We start from the raw sequence: 16165 nt of genomic DNA, 5'->3' as shown, positions 1-16165 counted from the left end.
GAAGCGTATGTAACCTGAAGCGTATGTAACCCGAGGTACCAATGTACTGTCCAGATAAAGGGAAGTAATAGTACCACTCCATTCTGCCTTCATCAAACCACACCTGGAATACTGTGTCCAAATCTGGACAGCACAATTTAAGGATGTTGACAAGCTGGAACATGTGCAGAAGAGGGCAACCAAGATGATCAAGGGTCTGGAAACAAAGCCTTATGAGGAACACTTGAAGGAGCTGGGTATGTTTAGCCTGGAAAAGATGAGACTGAGAAATACGACAGCCAAGTATCTCAAGGGCTGTTGCCTGGGAAATGGAACAAGCTTGTTTTCTCTTGCTCTGGAGGGTAGGACTTGAACCTATGGCTTCAAGTTACAAGAAATGAAATTCTGACTAAACATCAGGAAAATACTTTCTGATATTAAGAGCTGTTTGATAGTGGAACTGTCTTCCTCAGGAGGTTGTGGGCTCTCCTTCCTTGGAGGTTTTTAAATAGAGGTTGGATGGCTATCTGTCATGTGTGCTTTAGCTGAGTTTCTTGCATTGCAGTGGGCAGGACTAGATGACCCTCAGTGTCCCTCCAACTCTACAATTCTCTGTGGTAAAAGTCATGCAGCCTTTCTAAATCTTGCTTTCTTCTCATGGCCCCTTCCAGTTCTACAATTCTATGAAATGTAAAAGTGTTCAAATTATCAAAAGATAAGACTCATACTGAACATGACTGCCCCTTGAGCATGGCTGCCTCCAGACTTGTGGACCCATGGATTAGAATGGTCTTCCCCACCCTTATGTTCACCAGTTCTTTTGAATGAAAACTATTATATTTCACCAGTAGCTGTACTGGCTAAAGGTAAAGGTACCCCTGACCATTAGGTCCAGTCGTGGATGACTCTGGGGTTGCAACGCTCATCTTGCTTTACTGGCCGAGGGAGTCGGCGTTTGTCCACAGACAGCTTCCGGGTCATGTGGCCAGCATGACTAAGCCGCTTCTGGCAAACCAGAGCAGCGCACAGAAACACCGTTTACCTTCCTGTCGGAGCAGTACCTTTTTATCTACTTGCACTTTGACGTGCTTTCGAACTGCTAGGTGGGCAAGAACAGGGACCAAGCAATGGGAGCTCACCCCATCGTGGGGATTCGAACCGCCGACCTTCTGATCAGCAAACCCTAGGCTCTGTGGTTTAGACCACAGCACCACCTACGTCTCAGCCGTACCGGCTAAGGGTGGGCTAACTGAGGTAGGAAGCCAACTACATTTGGATGAGCAATTTTGAGATGAGCAATGACAAAAATGAAGAAGTGAATGGAAGCTTATCCAAATATTGCAATCCAGCAAGGTGTGGGGGGACATGCACAGGAATGGTGGTTTATCCCAGTACAACTGGGAACTGATGCAACAAGAAGTATTGGATCAGGGCCAAACTGGACCAGTCTGGGTTGTGTGGTCATGTATATTTTCAACACAATCTTCTGTGGACAGAAGACATGAGATTAGCTCATTTGCCTAGACATATAGGTGATCTTTTTTTCACAGCTATGGTCCTGCCAGTCTTGAAGATTATATGGCTGTATTTCTTGTTCTTTTTATTCAGACTCCCTCTTGTGGCAGAACATGATTAAGAACCCAGTTCTAACCAAAATAAATTCCTTCCAGTAGCACCTTAGAGACCAACTAAGTTTGTTATTGGTATGAGCTTTCGTCAAAATTTGAAACAAGGTTCATTTTAAGAAATCTGCAACATTGGCCTGATGACGTCTCTTCTTTTAAAAATTTCACTCCCGAATCTGCACTTTGGTTGCGCTCCATTCCCTTAAAATTGAAGCCTATTGTTTTGTACTCAGGAAAATGCAGCAATCTCCCACACCCCAGGCAGTTATCACGAACAGGGTGTAAGTAATAGGACCAAACTAGAAATTGTACGGTTGTCACTAATCACACAACCTTCCATTCTCGCATCTTGTCATGAACTGTCATGAAATTGTCAGCATTTGTTACCTTGTTCCTTTAAAGTTGTTGTTGTTGTTGTTGTTAATGTTTATACAACTAAGCAAGTGTGCTGCTTAAGACTTCTATGTGATGACAATATGCACATGTGCCTTTCCTTTAGGGGGGGAATCAATGAAGAATATGAAAGGGTGGCAGACAAATTGTTTATCATGGGCTACGTCAGAGGTGGAGAATCTGTGATCCTTCCGATGATGTTGGACTCCACCATGAGAGAACTCATCGTGCTGTACTGAATAATCATCTATCTATCAATCTTTATTGCAGTCAAAGATCTGACAACAGTTTAATAAGTAGAGTCAGGTAGAGGAGCAAGTCATAAAGTCCAGTGCAGTTTATACTGGAACGCCCTTCTGTCAGATGTCACAGAAATAAACACCAATCTGACGTTTAGAAGACATCTGAACGCAGCCCCATATAGGCAAGTTTTTAATGTTTGATGTTTTGATTTGTTGGAAGCCACCCAGTTAGATGGGTGGCATATCAATAAATTGCTGTTGTTGCTGTTGCTGCTGCTGCTATAACCTGAGTCAAATGTTGTCTTTTACCCCAGTCTTCAGATTCTGAAACACACACATGTCACACAAATACTAACATCTGAAAATATTCAAACCCAGGGCAGGCTGGTGACATAATAGTCACTTTAATGTTGGTTAAGTATGTGATCTGTGGTCCTGGAAGCCCAATGTTCAAAGCTCACCACAAATATCAATTTCCTAGGTGGCTGAAAGGAAATCATACCCCTCCCTCTCTCTCACACACACACTCATCTGGTACATCAGTATAACAATACTGACCTAACAAGATTTTTGCAACAACTATGGAAATAATGCAAGTAGAGCACTGAGATGCTTCAGTGTGCTCTATTGAATTATTTAATGGGCTATACTGAGTGTGTTACTTAATGAGATTGATAGGCACGTGGTAAACTGAACTACAAGAACAAGGAAAGATTGAACACCACAACTCAAGTACATAATAGTAATATCCAACTTTGAAAACCGAAGGAAAGAAAAACAGGGTGCCTGAGAATTCATTTTAAGTAGTTTAATGCCACCACCAAAAATAAAAAAATAAAAATGAAAGCCATTACAATGAGTAAAAAAGAAATCAGTTTTGAGTCCTCTCTTATTTTCACAAACCATCGACTAAAAGTTTGGAGAAGCAGCAGCTGCAGTAGTGGATGATCTTCATTCTAAGGACTCTCTGTCTCACTCTGACTCAAGTCGTGGCAACACAGGGAGAATGAGGTTTCCAAAGGCGGAGTCTTGGGTTATAAAGTATCCTGAAGAATGTGCATGAGCATGCTGGAAGAGGAAGAGACAACATCTGGAAAATGGCACATGTAACACACCCATGCAAGAGTAGCCTCCCCACGGCGCTAGCCAAGCAATAGGAGAAGAAGAAGAGAAGAGTTTGGATTTGATATCTCGCCTTTCACTCCCTTTAAGGAGTCTCAAAGCGGCTAACATTCTCCTTTCCCTTCCTCCCCCACAACAAACACTCTGTGAGGTGAGTGGGGCTGAGAGACTTCAAAGAAGTGTGACTAGCCCAAGCTCACCCAGCAGCTGCATGTGGAGGAGCGGGGAAGCGAACCCGGTTCCCCAGATTACGAGACTACCGCTCTTAACCACTACACCACACTGGCTCTGGAGGGCATGAAAAACACAAATCAGATTCAGAGGTGGTTTGGTGGTAGTTTTTTTGTTTTGTTTTTTAAATCTATATTGGAGGTTTCAATCCTGAACACAGTTGGATTGATTTAATCCTTTCGACATCTATGGGATTTAATTCTGTGCGGCACTGCAACTGAAATCTTGTTAAGAGTCAGGATCTGGAATTCAATGTAAAAGACAGGCGCTAATGCTTATGGGATTGTCTATAATTTCTTCAGGCTGCCTTTGCATCCTCTGCTGCTTGAATTCCAGCCTGACAGGATGCAGGGGAGAAATGAGCCTGAATCTAAAATGAAAAAAACAGTGTGGTACAGCAGGCATAGGCAAACTCGGCCCTCCAGATGTTTTGAGACTATAATTCCCATCATCCCTTACCACTGGTTCTGTTAGCTATGGATGATGGGAGTTGTAGTCCCAAAACATCTGGAGGGCCGAGTTTGCCTATGTGGTACAGCAGGCATAGGCAAACTTGGCCCTCCAGATGTTTTGAGACTATAATTCCCATCATCCCTGACCACTGGTTCTGTTAGCTATGGATGATGGGAGTTGTAGTCCCCAAACATCTGGAGGGCCAAGTTTGCCTATGCCTGTGGTATAGGATGGCCAGCCGCCAATGCTATTATTACTGCATCACAAATAATTCCCAGATATAAAACTATGTTATCACTGTGCAAGTCCTAAAGCTGCAAGATGCATGTTAGTTTTGGTCCCTACCGCATGCAAAAAGGTCCTTAGGAGCAACAGCTTCCAATGTACCAAGACCCCCCCCAAAATCAAAATCCAACGAAATACGGATCCTGCAAACCTGAGTCTTATGGGATGACAACTTACCTGCAGAGCGGCCTTTTGCTGCGCCGCTATGTGCTGCTGCTCAGCATGATCGCGGAAATCCTTGTTAAGGGAGGATCTAGCTAGAGAGATGCTACAAGCAACAGAAAGGAAGGGAAAAGAGAGGCATCACACAAATGCAGCAAAGGGAACAACCACCATGAGATCATGGGTGGGGTGGGCATTTCAGAGTCAAGAAAGTTCCATGATCTCCTACTTGGAAATACGAGGCTTGAAATTTTGGGGGGATTCGAACATGCAAGACGGTGTGTGTGTGTGAACACACACCAGGCGGATGGTTCTGTTCTGGAACTCTCACCCCAGCGGAGGCAGGTCAAGTCAAATGGAAAGGAAAGCCCTGCCCCAGAGTAAGCCAAAAGGAAGTCAGCTGGAAGTCATGCAGCAGAATGATGCAAGGGGAACCCCTGGCACATTTTGGGGTTTGTTTGTTTTTGCTCGTTCACCAGCGCCACCCAATGACTTGCCTAAGTGATACCTGAATAAAACAGCACTACTAACCAGGGGTCCATAGTCTTCAGGATGGGGAGTTCATATGTTTGGAAGAGTGGCTGCAGAACTCTGTATGCAGGAAAAGAGTTTCCCATTGAGATCGAGCCCGGACAAGGTCTCTCCATAGTCAACATGTTGACAAGTTAACAGTGCACAAAAACACTACTACTACACCATGAGCAATAAATCAAGTTCTAGGCTAAACTCTTGGGGTATGGGAAAGAGGAAGAACTGATATAAGAGAGAGTCACACTTATTCCTTGTTCCCTTCAGGTTCCACTTAAACATCTCAGTGGCTTACTGTAAAATCTCAGGTCTAGAAAAACTACGATAAGGTCCAACGTCTGGAAGGGGAGGTTTGGAGGTGATGGTGAAAAGGTGTGGACTGGCCGCTGTGAGGTTCTGCTACTTTCTTGGGGGAAAGTGCGCTGAAATAGCTGGTTATGTGTACGCTCTGGGCAAAATACAAATGCATCTCTGACAATGACAACTTGGCAATCTCTGACAACTTGGCACTCCTAATAAAGAGATGAAATCTTCCCCTCTACGTTCACCTTGCGAGGCTTTCCCAACTGCTCTGAAAAACTGAATGTCTACATAGGCAATAAAAGTGTTCAGACACACAAATGCTCCTGTGAGCTATTCAATGTCATTTTATAACAAATATTTGAAAGATAGAGAGAGACAGAGGGACGGAAGAAGCTTTTTGCACCCAGTTCTCTGATAAATTGTTTTGGTGCTGAAATAGAGCACCTAAGAAATCAAACAATCGCATGCACTTCACTAAGTGAATTGTGAATCTAAGTTTTGCCTCATATTTCAATATGAATAAGAAAATGAGAGTACCCCTAAATGTTTTTTAAAAGGAAAAAAAGCACTGGTTTTAGTGTGTTAGCTGCCTTTGAGAGCCACCTTTGTCTGAGGAGTGGATGAAAATAGATTTAAAATAAAATAAAATCGGGGTTGCTAGTGTGTGGGGCACACATGCAACCAAAAAGACATTCCCAGGTGCCTACAGGGTCCCCTCCCCTTGCTGAAATTCGGTTTGAAAAAAGCATTCTATTGTCTGTGTGTTGTGCTCACAACAGTTCATCTGTTTTGCAAATGCATTCACAAGCCCAATCAGTTTTGGCAACCTCAACTGTATTTAACTTCTCCTCTTCCAGAGGGAAAGAGCAATGGGAGAGGGTCAGAAGACAGAAATCCAAGGCACATGCTGGCTGCCCTCCTCAAAGCTACATTTTTGGGGAACAACTAGTGCACAACTCTGTTGTGAAACGGGCTTATTGGATGAACATGCAGCTGACATGAGAAAGCTGCATGTGGCTTTCCTCTTTGATCTGATAGCAAGACTGAAAGAAAGAGACAGGTCTCTAAACATACTGTACCTGGCTCCGGGGTGATTCGTGGAAGACTGGTTTTGCATCAGTAGCTTCCTCTTCTCTTTGTCGAGCTCAGCCAAGATCGCAACCCTGTTCTTATTCTGAAAGCCTGGGAAGAGTGAGAGGAATGTAAAATGTTACTGATGCATCCTATTTCTCTGAGCCACCTTGTAACCCTACTGGCTTAAAGCCTGTCCCAAGCGAATGATGATGAATATCAATGATGAATATATTAATCTTCAGAACCAACGAGCACAATCCTTGAAGTCTATTTATAACTTTCCTTTCTCCTCTCCTCATTAACAACATGAAATACCTTCCTAACAATGTCATCCATACTAACCATTTAAATAAGTCTTTAATCTCAAGCCTGGCTTTCAAGAGCTGTCTGTTTTACACTGCAATAAGGTTTCTGGTATTAAAAGCACTGCTTCCTGCATTAGAAATACCTCAGCATAGATTCCTGAATTCCAACCATCTTAGTCTATAAATGGCAAACATTTGTGACCGGAATAATTTATATGTGTGAAACTCTCGTGCCATGGCTGATTGCAGAAGGTTTGGCAAAAATCAGGCATATATATGTGTCTGTGTTCTTCTGCCACTCATAGGAACAGGATAAAATCTTAAGATTCAGAGTTTTGGTTGTTGGAGCCAGTCATGGTGTAGTAGCTAGGGCATTGGGCTAGGACCCAGGACACCAGGGTTCAAATGCCCACCCAGCCATAAAGCTCACTGGGTGACCTTGGGCCAGCCACTGCTGCTCGGCTGGACATCCTTCCCATAGTTGTTGTGAAGATAAAATGGGAAGAGGGAGCCAGCTCACATGCATGACCTTCAACAACTTGGAGGGAATGTGGGGTGAGACATACATATTTTACTTTAAAAGTGAACAGCCCTTGCTCAGGGCATTGAACCAAAGGTGAATTGTTCTGGAAACTCTGCAAACGCCATCTTGGTACTCAATATAACCCCGCAATTAATTGGTGGTGGTGGTTGTCACCATGAGCTCATTGATGCTTATATTCACTTGCTTTGATATAAGCTAATGGACTTGCTTTGATGTTTTCCTTATCTGTGGGCTTGGGGTGCTGGGCTCTGAGCCCAGAAAGGGGAACTATCTGTAAGATTTGGGTATTTGCCACCTATGCCCTCATCTGGGGAGGTGAAGTGATGGGGAGTCCTGGCCAAAGTGACGTACGCTGCCAATGTACAAATACATGAGAACACAGTTCTCTCAGGAATGCCTATTTAAGGAGCTGAGCACACTAACATGGCAAAAAGCAGAGTTGTAGAGCTGGAGGGGACCATAGGGTTCATCTAGTCCAACCCTGTGAAATGCAGGAATCTTGCAGGACAAAGAGAGGTTGTTTTGTTTTTGAATGCCAAAGCCTCTTTACCAAGTTAGTACTCTAGCTGAGAAATATCCATACATATGCCTACTGGAACAGTGGCGTAGCGTGGGGGGTGCAGGGGGGGCCGGCCGCACCGGGCGCAACATCTGGGGGTTAGGGTTAGGGGGCGCAAATCCACGGGTTAGGGGGCGCAAATTACTTGCCTTGCCCCGGGTGCTGACAACCCACGCTACACCACTGTACTGGAAGCTTCTTCATTCCAAATCAGACCAATGGTTTATTAAGTCAAGAAGGGATACTGACTGGCCACAGGTCTCCAAGATTTCAGATCCTGGCCTCTCTGTTGCTCTGGAAGCTTGCCTTGGACCAAGGAGAAAGCACAGGAGGTGATGTTTTCCTCCTCAGTCCAAGCCTCCAATGATCACTTCAGAGTCAGGGATTGGCACACCTGATTATGCACCATTTAAATAAAATAATAATAATAATAATAATAATAATAATAATAATAATGTACTGCCCTTCAGCCATAGATCTCAAGGCAGTTCACAACATAAAATTACACCATAAAAAGCACAATAAATGGGCTTGATTTGGGCTTTGGGCTGAGAGGAAGAATGCATGTACTTTCCAGGGTGCTGCAGAATTTTACGGAGGACGTTCTGCTATTTTTCAGAAAGGCAGGCTAGGGTCTCTCCTGGCAGTAGAGATCCTGCCCTCCTGAGCCAGACTACCAAATTCTGGACCTCAATAATCATCCACATACAGACTAGCAAAGCTTAGAAACAGAATACAGTAGCCCTGCCTTCCCCAACGTGGTGCCCGTCACCTGTTGGTGGACTGCCAATTCCCATCATCCTTGGCTATTGGGCATGTTGGCTAGGGCTGATGGGAATTAGAGTCCAGCAACATCTAGAGGGCCCCGGCTTGGGGAAGGTTGGCGTAAGCGATTACTGCACCACTTATAATAACCTAATTGCGTCTCGCACAATTACCATCTACAAGCCAATTCTCTCAACCTCTTTCTTTCTTACAACAAACTACATTCTGATGTATTCTCCCACATGCTCAGTAACAATTAAGGAGAATTCATGTCGCTTATTAGATTTCCTTTGAATTATTAAAGTATGAATATTTTACTTGCCTCCAATAACTTTGACCACATAGACAGAATAATGCAAGGCATTATGGATGTGGTGTCCTTGGGGAAATCTGTACATAAAGACGAATTAATGACCTCAAGTTGGAGGCTATGTATTAGGACTAGTGATTTAAATGCTAAATAAAAAGGTCCCGGTCCTTACCCTTCACAAACAATAACACAATTCTGAAATGTACTGTGACTTTAAATTAGATTAGGGTTGCCAGGTCAGGAGCATCCCAGACCCTGAGATTTCAGGGCCCATTCTTGAGACCCGAGGCAACCCTGCTGATGGCTTTGGAGATGGAGGTTAATTGGGAGAGTGGAGGAGAAAGGGGAGGGGAGACACTCCCCAATGCAATAATCTGCAGCCAGCTCCTGTCAGTTTGCTGAAGTTTGCGAGCAACATGTACAGGCTTCTTAATATCTATCATCTGTCTATCTATATCTATCTATCTATCTATCATCTATCTATCATCTATCTATCTATCTATCATCTATCTATCTATCTATCTATCTATCTATCTATCTATCTATCATCATCTATCTTTAAGGCACTCTCAGCCACCTGGAGACTTAAGACCAGCCACCAGGAGGGGGCCAGGCAAGGTTCGAGACTCAAGATCAGACCTGGAGGTCTGGCAACCACAATTAGGATAGTTTAATAAGGAAAAGAGTCAACTCTATATTAACACATATTACAGAAACAGGAAATGATCCATGAATGGTTCTCTTTTTATATACTCTCACACGACAAAAACAACCAACAGATCAATGCTTTATTATTATTATTTTAAGCACTGATGATGAGAGAAAAGTTCATTTTACAAAACTGATCACTGGGTATAGGCTCCACAACCTTTTCCCATAACAGTCAAGTTACACATTCAGAAGCTTCATGTAATACAATATTCAATGACAGTAGAATTTCCTTATCCACCTATCAGTTTCCCTATTTTTTCAGCCAATTCACCCAGGGTGATTTACTGCCTCAGGACATTTCTAACATTGATTTCTAATTACTTCTAATGCTGATTTCTGAGCTAGCAGGGATATTTCATGTTTTTCCACATAAAAGAGAATCTGTGGTCCTAGTTATACGGAAATGCAACATTTACCTTGTCCAGGAGGGTTGGAAGCCATCTTGCCAGGTTCCCCCTTAATGTAACAAGAAGCAGCTATAACCTGTTATGTGAAAACCTATCAAAATGAACAGAAATTAATGTGTGAACATAAAGGCATACAACCCCAAAGCTCAGCAATAGCTTCGTCCAACAACCACCAACTCTCGGGAATGGTTGCAAACAATACAAAGTAGAAGCTAGTTTGGTTTTATTTCTTTATAGCAGTATTTTCAACGCTGCCAATTTGTACAATATAAGATGGCAGGCTGCAACATTATATACAATAAAATATAAAATACCATTAAAACAGTAAAAGACAATTATAGCAAACACAAAGATTAACAGGTTTATTGCAGCATAAGCTTTCACGGCATAAAGATCAGTTTTTGTTTTTTGTTTAAAAAGGTCATTGCATTGAAAACCTGCACATAAATGCAGCCGGCAGCAGTGGCAGAGCTTCATGCTCCAGCACCGGGGGGCAGGGCTGGCGCACGTCCTGGGGGAATGGCGTGCCGCCTGCAGGGATATGGTGCACGTCCTGGGGGTGTGGCACGCCGCCTGCAGGGGCGTGGCACCCAGCGCGGGAGGGGGAGCAGCCACAATGGCACCCCACCGGGATCGTGCTGCTGGGGGCAGTGCGCTCCTCCCGCACTCCTCTTCCTCCGCCAGTGGCCGGCAGGTTGTTACTGGAGCTGCTACCTGTAAACAATCGGCCCACTTTTAGAAACTGCTGCACTGATTTGTTAGTAGTAATAACTGATTTGTTAAAAGTCCTTTGAAGGTAAACGGTGTTTCTGTGCGCTCTGGCACTTGTCGTAGGGTCCCGTTGCACCAGAAGTGGTTTAGTCATGCTGGCCACATCACCCAGAAAGCTGTCTGTGGACAAACGCCGGCTCCCTCGGCCTGAAAGCAAGATGAGTGCCGCAACCCCATAGTCGCCTTTGACAGGACTTAACCATCCAGGGGTCCTTTACCTTTTACCTTTTACGGCGAAGGACGAGGATACCTGAAGGCTCACAGGTATGAACCTGCCTGCTTTCTGATCTCATCACTGGAAGTCTCCCATCCTGTGTATGCCAACAACCACTCAAATACATTTCATTGGTACCAGGGAAAATGGCTCCTCAGCAGCTGTGCCTTGACTCTCACCTGAGGGAAGACTTCCTTTTCCAGAAAGGCTTTTTGCTTTTAACTGTGCTGTAAAATTAATTTAACGGGGTGCTTCCTACTGTTATTTTCCTATTTAGTAGCTCGTTTGTAAATGTGTATGGTATTGCAGCTTTTATTTTTTACTCATTGCAACCCACCTTGGTTTTTTTTTTCCTCCATGAAAGATGGGATAAAACTACTTTAAAACAAATTAAATGGACCAATGGGAATCTGGAGTTCCAGATATCCAAGGCTCAGGGGCAGCTGGTCACCCATTTGTTCAGAAGAGGAGAATTAAGCTGGCAAAAAAATACTGGCTCATTTTGAACATCCCACTAGAAAAGCTCAGAAGCTAGTTTGTTTCAACAAACCACAGTTCAGGTTAACCTCACTTTAAGGTTTAGATAACGCAATAAAGTGCAATTAAACAAACAAACAAAATGTTTCCAATCTCTTCCTCAAAGATCATCCCAAATTTTGATATCTAGGGTGGTCGGGGGGGGGGGGGAGTGCACACCCTTATGAAACATCCTGCACACACCTACGGGCCAATTGTCAGTAGGTAAAAGCTCTTCTTAGAATGAGATATGGCAATAAGACTCTAAAATAATAATTTTATTATTTGTACCCCATCCATCTGACTCGATTGCTCTACCCACTCTGGGCAGCTTCCAATATATACACTATATACTATACAGGGCTGCTTTCAGATGTCTCCTAAAGGTTATATCGTTACTTATCTTGACATCTGATGGGAAAGTGTTCCATAGGGTGGGTGCCACCACTGAGAAGGCCCTCTCTTCCTTAGTTTATTACGCAGGCAATAATGACCAAGCTGTCCTGCCCAGAAAAAGAATAGGCAACCTTACTGTCCTCAACCAGTCAAAGCCGAGAAGAGAGTGGAGCAGAGAACCGGGTGGGACTAGCACCCTACAAACAACCCTGTATAAAACAAAAGCTTGCTAAATACATATGCACAACCTTGTGGCAAGCTTTTTTTTTAAGAAAATAAAACCCACGAAAAGGCTGCAATTCTATACCCACCTACCTGAGACTAAATCCCATCAGAGTTACAAAGCTAGTCAATGCATTATTTGAGCAGGCCAGCAGAAATCTGCACCAATGTAACAATGATTTATTACACTTTCTACTAAAAAAACTATGCCCAAAGCTGTTGCTCCTCTCTGCTCTTATTTGGTAGCCCTGACTCCTCCTCTCTCCTCCCTTCCTCCCTCTCCCTCCCTTGCATTGAAGCAGGAACAAGGAGGGTTACCATCTTCTAAGCATTATTTTAAAAATAAAAATAAATCTGCATAGTGGGTAGGCGAGGGGAGAGGGACTAGCGGATTGATATGTTCAATCAATCAATCAATCAATAGCCCCGCCCCAGTTTAAAATACCTGGCAGGTGGGAATCCCAATTCATCCCTATCCTTCACGTGGGTTGTTTGTTCTCCCCTTTTCTCTCCTTTGCTCTCCCCACCCCCGTTTGCACAGATGGGCTCTCCCGCGGCTCCCCCTCTTCCTCGGTTGGGATGCTCCCTCCGAACTTGACGTTCCCGATGAAGGAGCGATGAACTCGCTTCGCCGCGTCTGCGCGTGCGCGCGGCGAGAGGAAACTCGCCACCCTTTCCTTCCCCACCACTCGATCTCCAGCGGCGTCTGAAAAGGTTAGAATCAACGCTCTAGCCTCTCTGCAGACTTTTAAAAAGAGTAGAAGTGCCGCACGTCTGCTAGCTTCCGAGCTGAGTTGGAACTTTCACGTGATGCTTTGATGAGGACGAACAAGCGACTTAGAAGGATGTCCGAGCGGGGCAACGTTAGCAAAGACGATCTTTGCTGCTGTTTTAATTTCCGTGAGTGGGATTTCTGGCTGGAAATCCAAATCGGAGCTGTTGAAGAATCCCAACTGTTGTTCAATTATTATTATTATTCTTAAGGACTAGCTACTTTTTTTTATTGGAGGTCTCTAACTGCATGGTTGCACCGGACTACACTGCGGGGCTGTTGTAAACCACTCTCTCTTAGACACGACGTTTACACACACGCATACACAACCGCAACTTAATAATAGCGATCGGTTTGCATTTTGCAGAAAATGGTAGGTAGGTAGATCGAACTGAAATTTAAAACCACATTTCCACATTAAAATAAGATCTGCTTCTACCTTTTGATAGGGTGGGGGATGTTACATTGCTGTCCGTTCAAAGGCACTCTCAATTTCTGAATTTCTCTGCTGTATTCTCATGGGCGTAGTCAGGATTTATGTTGGGGGGGCAGGAAACCCACCTGTCATCATCCTCTATCTGGCTCTGTCTAGTACAGGGTTTCCCAAACTTGGGTCTCCAGCTGTTATTGGACTACAACTCCCATCATTCCTAGCTAGCAGAACCAGTGGTCAGGGATGATGGAAGATGAAGCCCCCCCAAACGTCTGGAGACCCCAAGTTTGGTAACAAATTCGGAATGAAATGTTTTAAATTGCTTTCTTTTGACCCCAAGTGCTCAGAAAAAAGATATCTCAAATCTTTCTACAATTTTTACTTTAAGTTAAGTATTTTTATTTATTTACTTGAATTGGGGGGGCAGCTGTCCCTCCTGGTTACCCCCATGTGTTTTCCATGGTCCACCGCTGTCCATGCTGGTGGATGGTTTTCAAAAGAAATGGAATCGGAAGAAGCTTGCAAGTCTCTACTCCAAGCAATGGAAGTCGAGTCTTCATCTTTTGTAAGTCTGTGGGAAATAACACTGACAGACACTGCAGGGCAAGGAAACAGGAAGCGAGTGCAAAAAAAAATAAATCTCAAGGGAGCAAAGTGGCTATTGGTAACATACATGCAAGAAAGGGAGAGACTGATACACCCTTCACTCATGGGCAGAATTCTGTGGCTACTTTTGATGCCCTGCCCCTGCTGGGCATCTCTTCGTACGCAGAAGGTCCCAGGTTCAGTCGATGCGGGATGTTCGGTCTGAAACCCTGGAGCGCCGTTGCCAGTCAGTGCAGACAACACTGGGCTCTGTGGACTCAGTGAAGGCCAGCTTCCTATGCGTGTGCTTTGCATATTTGAAGGGTAAAAGTAACAGGTGCTCATAAGAGACAATGCAGAAGACCTGGAGTTTATCACTGCAGCCGTGTGGCAATATCACTCCTCGCTCACTCCTCACTTGTCCCTGTTCATTTATTATAGCTTTTTGTGGCTGCCTTTCCATTGCCTAAATTAGTAACAGGAACATACAAATATCACCTACTTCCCCTCTTTCTTTCTTTTTATACTTTCAGAGTTCTATAGCAAAATCTCCCCCTCCCCACTTGTGTTTCCTAAAAGTACAGTATAGCAGTATTCTCTCTGCCCCCCCAATTCCCCCCCCCCTGTTTAATTTTTGTTGGGTTGGTGTTGATTAAATGTTTAGTTGAGGTTGCCGGCTACTTTAATTTTTGGGTATAACTGTAAACTGTTTACTGTATTATTGTTATTGGTTTTTACTGATTTATTGGTTTGTATGTTGTTTGTATATAGGATATCTTTTTTTAAATGTTTGATGCTTTGTTGTGTTTTATATGTTGTAAGCCCCCCAGGGTGGCTGGGGAAACTCAGCCAGATGGGCGGGATATAAAAAAAATAAATTATTATTCCATTCCACTACCCTGTCACCCCAAAAAGTAGAAGCAAAGGCAAAAGTCATGCCTTTTAAACTAATGTCTTACTGTGTGATTTATTTATTTTTAAAGCAAGCTTGCCTTACCACGACTCATTGTGCTATGGGTGGAGAAATAAACTGGGGGCGAGGTTGCTTGATACGCTTCCCGCAAGGTATTTTTTCTGTTCAAAATGGCCTAGAAGCATTAAGCTGGGGGGATTCTGAGAAGGGAAAACTCCACTAAGAAGGTTTAAGGCTGCAGTCCCTTTGCCTCCCCCCCCCAAGCTGCTCCTCTGCATAGGCTGCAATTGTATACCTATTTTCCCGAGAGTAAGCCCATTGACTGCCTATTTGATTGTTCTTTATTTCAAATAATGTCAAAGAAATCCATGGAATTATGAACAGCCTGCAGTTAGTTGCCGTTGGCCCAATTTATCATTATGGGGGGGGGGTCATCTGTTAGTTACTTCTGAGTAGCCGGAGCTGGAGGAGACTCTTGAGAGTCCCATGGACTGCAAGAAGATCAAACCTATCCATTCTGAAGGAAATCAGCCCTGAGTGCTCACTGGAAGGACAGATCGTGAAGCTGAGGCTCCAATACTTTGGCCACCTCATGAGAAGAGAAGACTCCCTGGAAAAGACCCTGATGTTGGGAAAGATGGAGGGCACAAGGAGAAGGGGGTGACAGAGGACAAGATGGTTGGACAGTGTTCTGGAAGCAACCAGCATGAGTTTGACCAAACTGCGGGAGGCAGTGGAAGACAGGAGTGCCTGGCGTGCTCTGGTCCATGGGGTCACGAAGAGTTGGACACGACTAAACAACTAAACAACAACAACAGCCATATATAAGACTGTGGTGTTAAACTCGCCTCTTCTCAAAGCTGCTTTAAAAAATAAAATTGGGAGAAGGTTACATGCAGCTGCTTACAATACCACTATTATGTGAAAAGGTACTATCTCTTGTCTGCCCCCAATGTGTTTTAGGCACGCCTGTAGAATTCCTTATGGTGATTTCACAGGATTTGACCCACTGCGGTGGATCAATGAGTGAAGAGTGTATCAGTGTTCCAATAATACGCTGTTGCCAGAATAACCCCCACTTGCTTCAGTGTTGCATTTTGAGGTGTTAATGTAGCACTCTGAGAGTGGCACAGAAAATGGCAATGGATACAAAGGAGCATGAGTGTTACACACAGCTCACACTGAAAGATCCCAAAGGTTCTCCGCATATCTTGGGTTTGGCTTCCTTCAAATGAAGGTCACTGGAAACAGTGGTGTCTTTGTGATATATCATTTATTTACACGTACATACCATACCCTCCAACATTTCTCCGATGAAAATAGGGACATCCTATTCCATCATATT

At 44.0% G+C, this 16165-nt stretch overlaps 1 protein-coding gene across 2 annotated transcripts; it reads right to left on the bottom strand.

Annotated features, from left to right (window-relative positions):
- Window positions 1-3032: 3032 nt before the first annotated feature.
- On the bottom strand, window positions 3033-12825 carry INIP (INTS3 and NABP interacting protein). Of its 2 annotated transcripts, XM_053371670.1 has the most exons (6): window positions 12563-12825; window positions 10008-10089; window positions 6403-6505; window positions 5024-5083; window positions 4508-4598; window positions 3033-3307 (listed from the first exon to the last, which is right to left on the bottom strand). In XM_053371670.1, exons 2-6 carry the CDS (start codon window positions 10030-10032, stop codon window positions 3212-3214), a joined length of 375 nt encoding a protein of 124 aa, XP_053227645.1. In that variant the 5' UTR covers window positions 10033-10089; window positions 12563-12825; the 3' UTR covers window positions 3033-3211. The 2 variants fall into 2 exon arrangements, with proteins under 2 accessions (XP_053227645.1, XP_053227646.1); XM_053371671.1 differs by lacking the exon at window positions 5024-5083 and having other exon boundaries at window positions 12563-12823.
- Between the last annotated feature and the right edge of the window lie 3340 nt (window positions 12826-16165).

This window comes from Podarcis raffonei, chromosome 17 (genome assembly GCF_027172205.1).
Source record: "Podarcis raffonei isolate rPodRaf1 chromosome 17, rPodRaf1.pri, whole genome shotgun sequence".
Lineage (NCBI taxonomy): Eukaryota > Metazoa > Chordata > Lepidosauria > Squamata > Lacertidae > Podarcis > Podarcis raffonei.
Note: the sequence above shows the minus strand (reverse complement) of the source record. Positions and strands in the feature narration are given on the sequence as shown.

Bases quoted from the DNA above. Each gene is read 5' to 3' on its own strand.
- INIP (XM_053371670.1), bottom strand. From the start codon at position 10,032: ATGGCTTCCAACCCTCCTGGACAAG. The intron at 6,506-10,007 runs GTAAATGTTGCA...CACTCTTCCCAG, and splicing joins TTCCAACCCTCCTGGACAAG to GCTTTCAGAATAAGAACAGG. The intron at 3,308-4,507 runs GTAAGTTGTCAT...TTCCTCTTCCAG, and splicing joins AGCAAAAGGCCGCTCTGCAG to CATGCTCATGCACATTCTTC.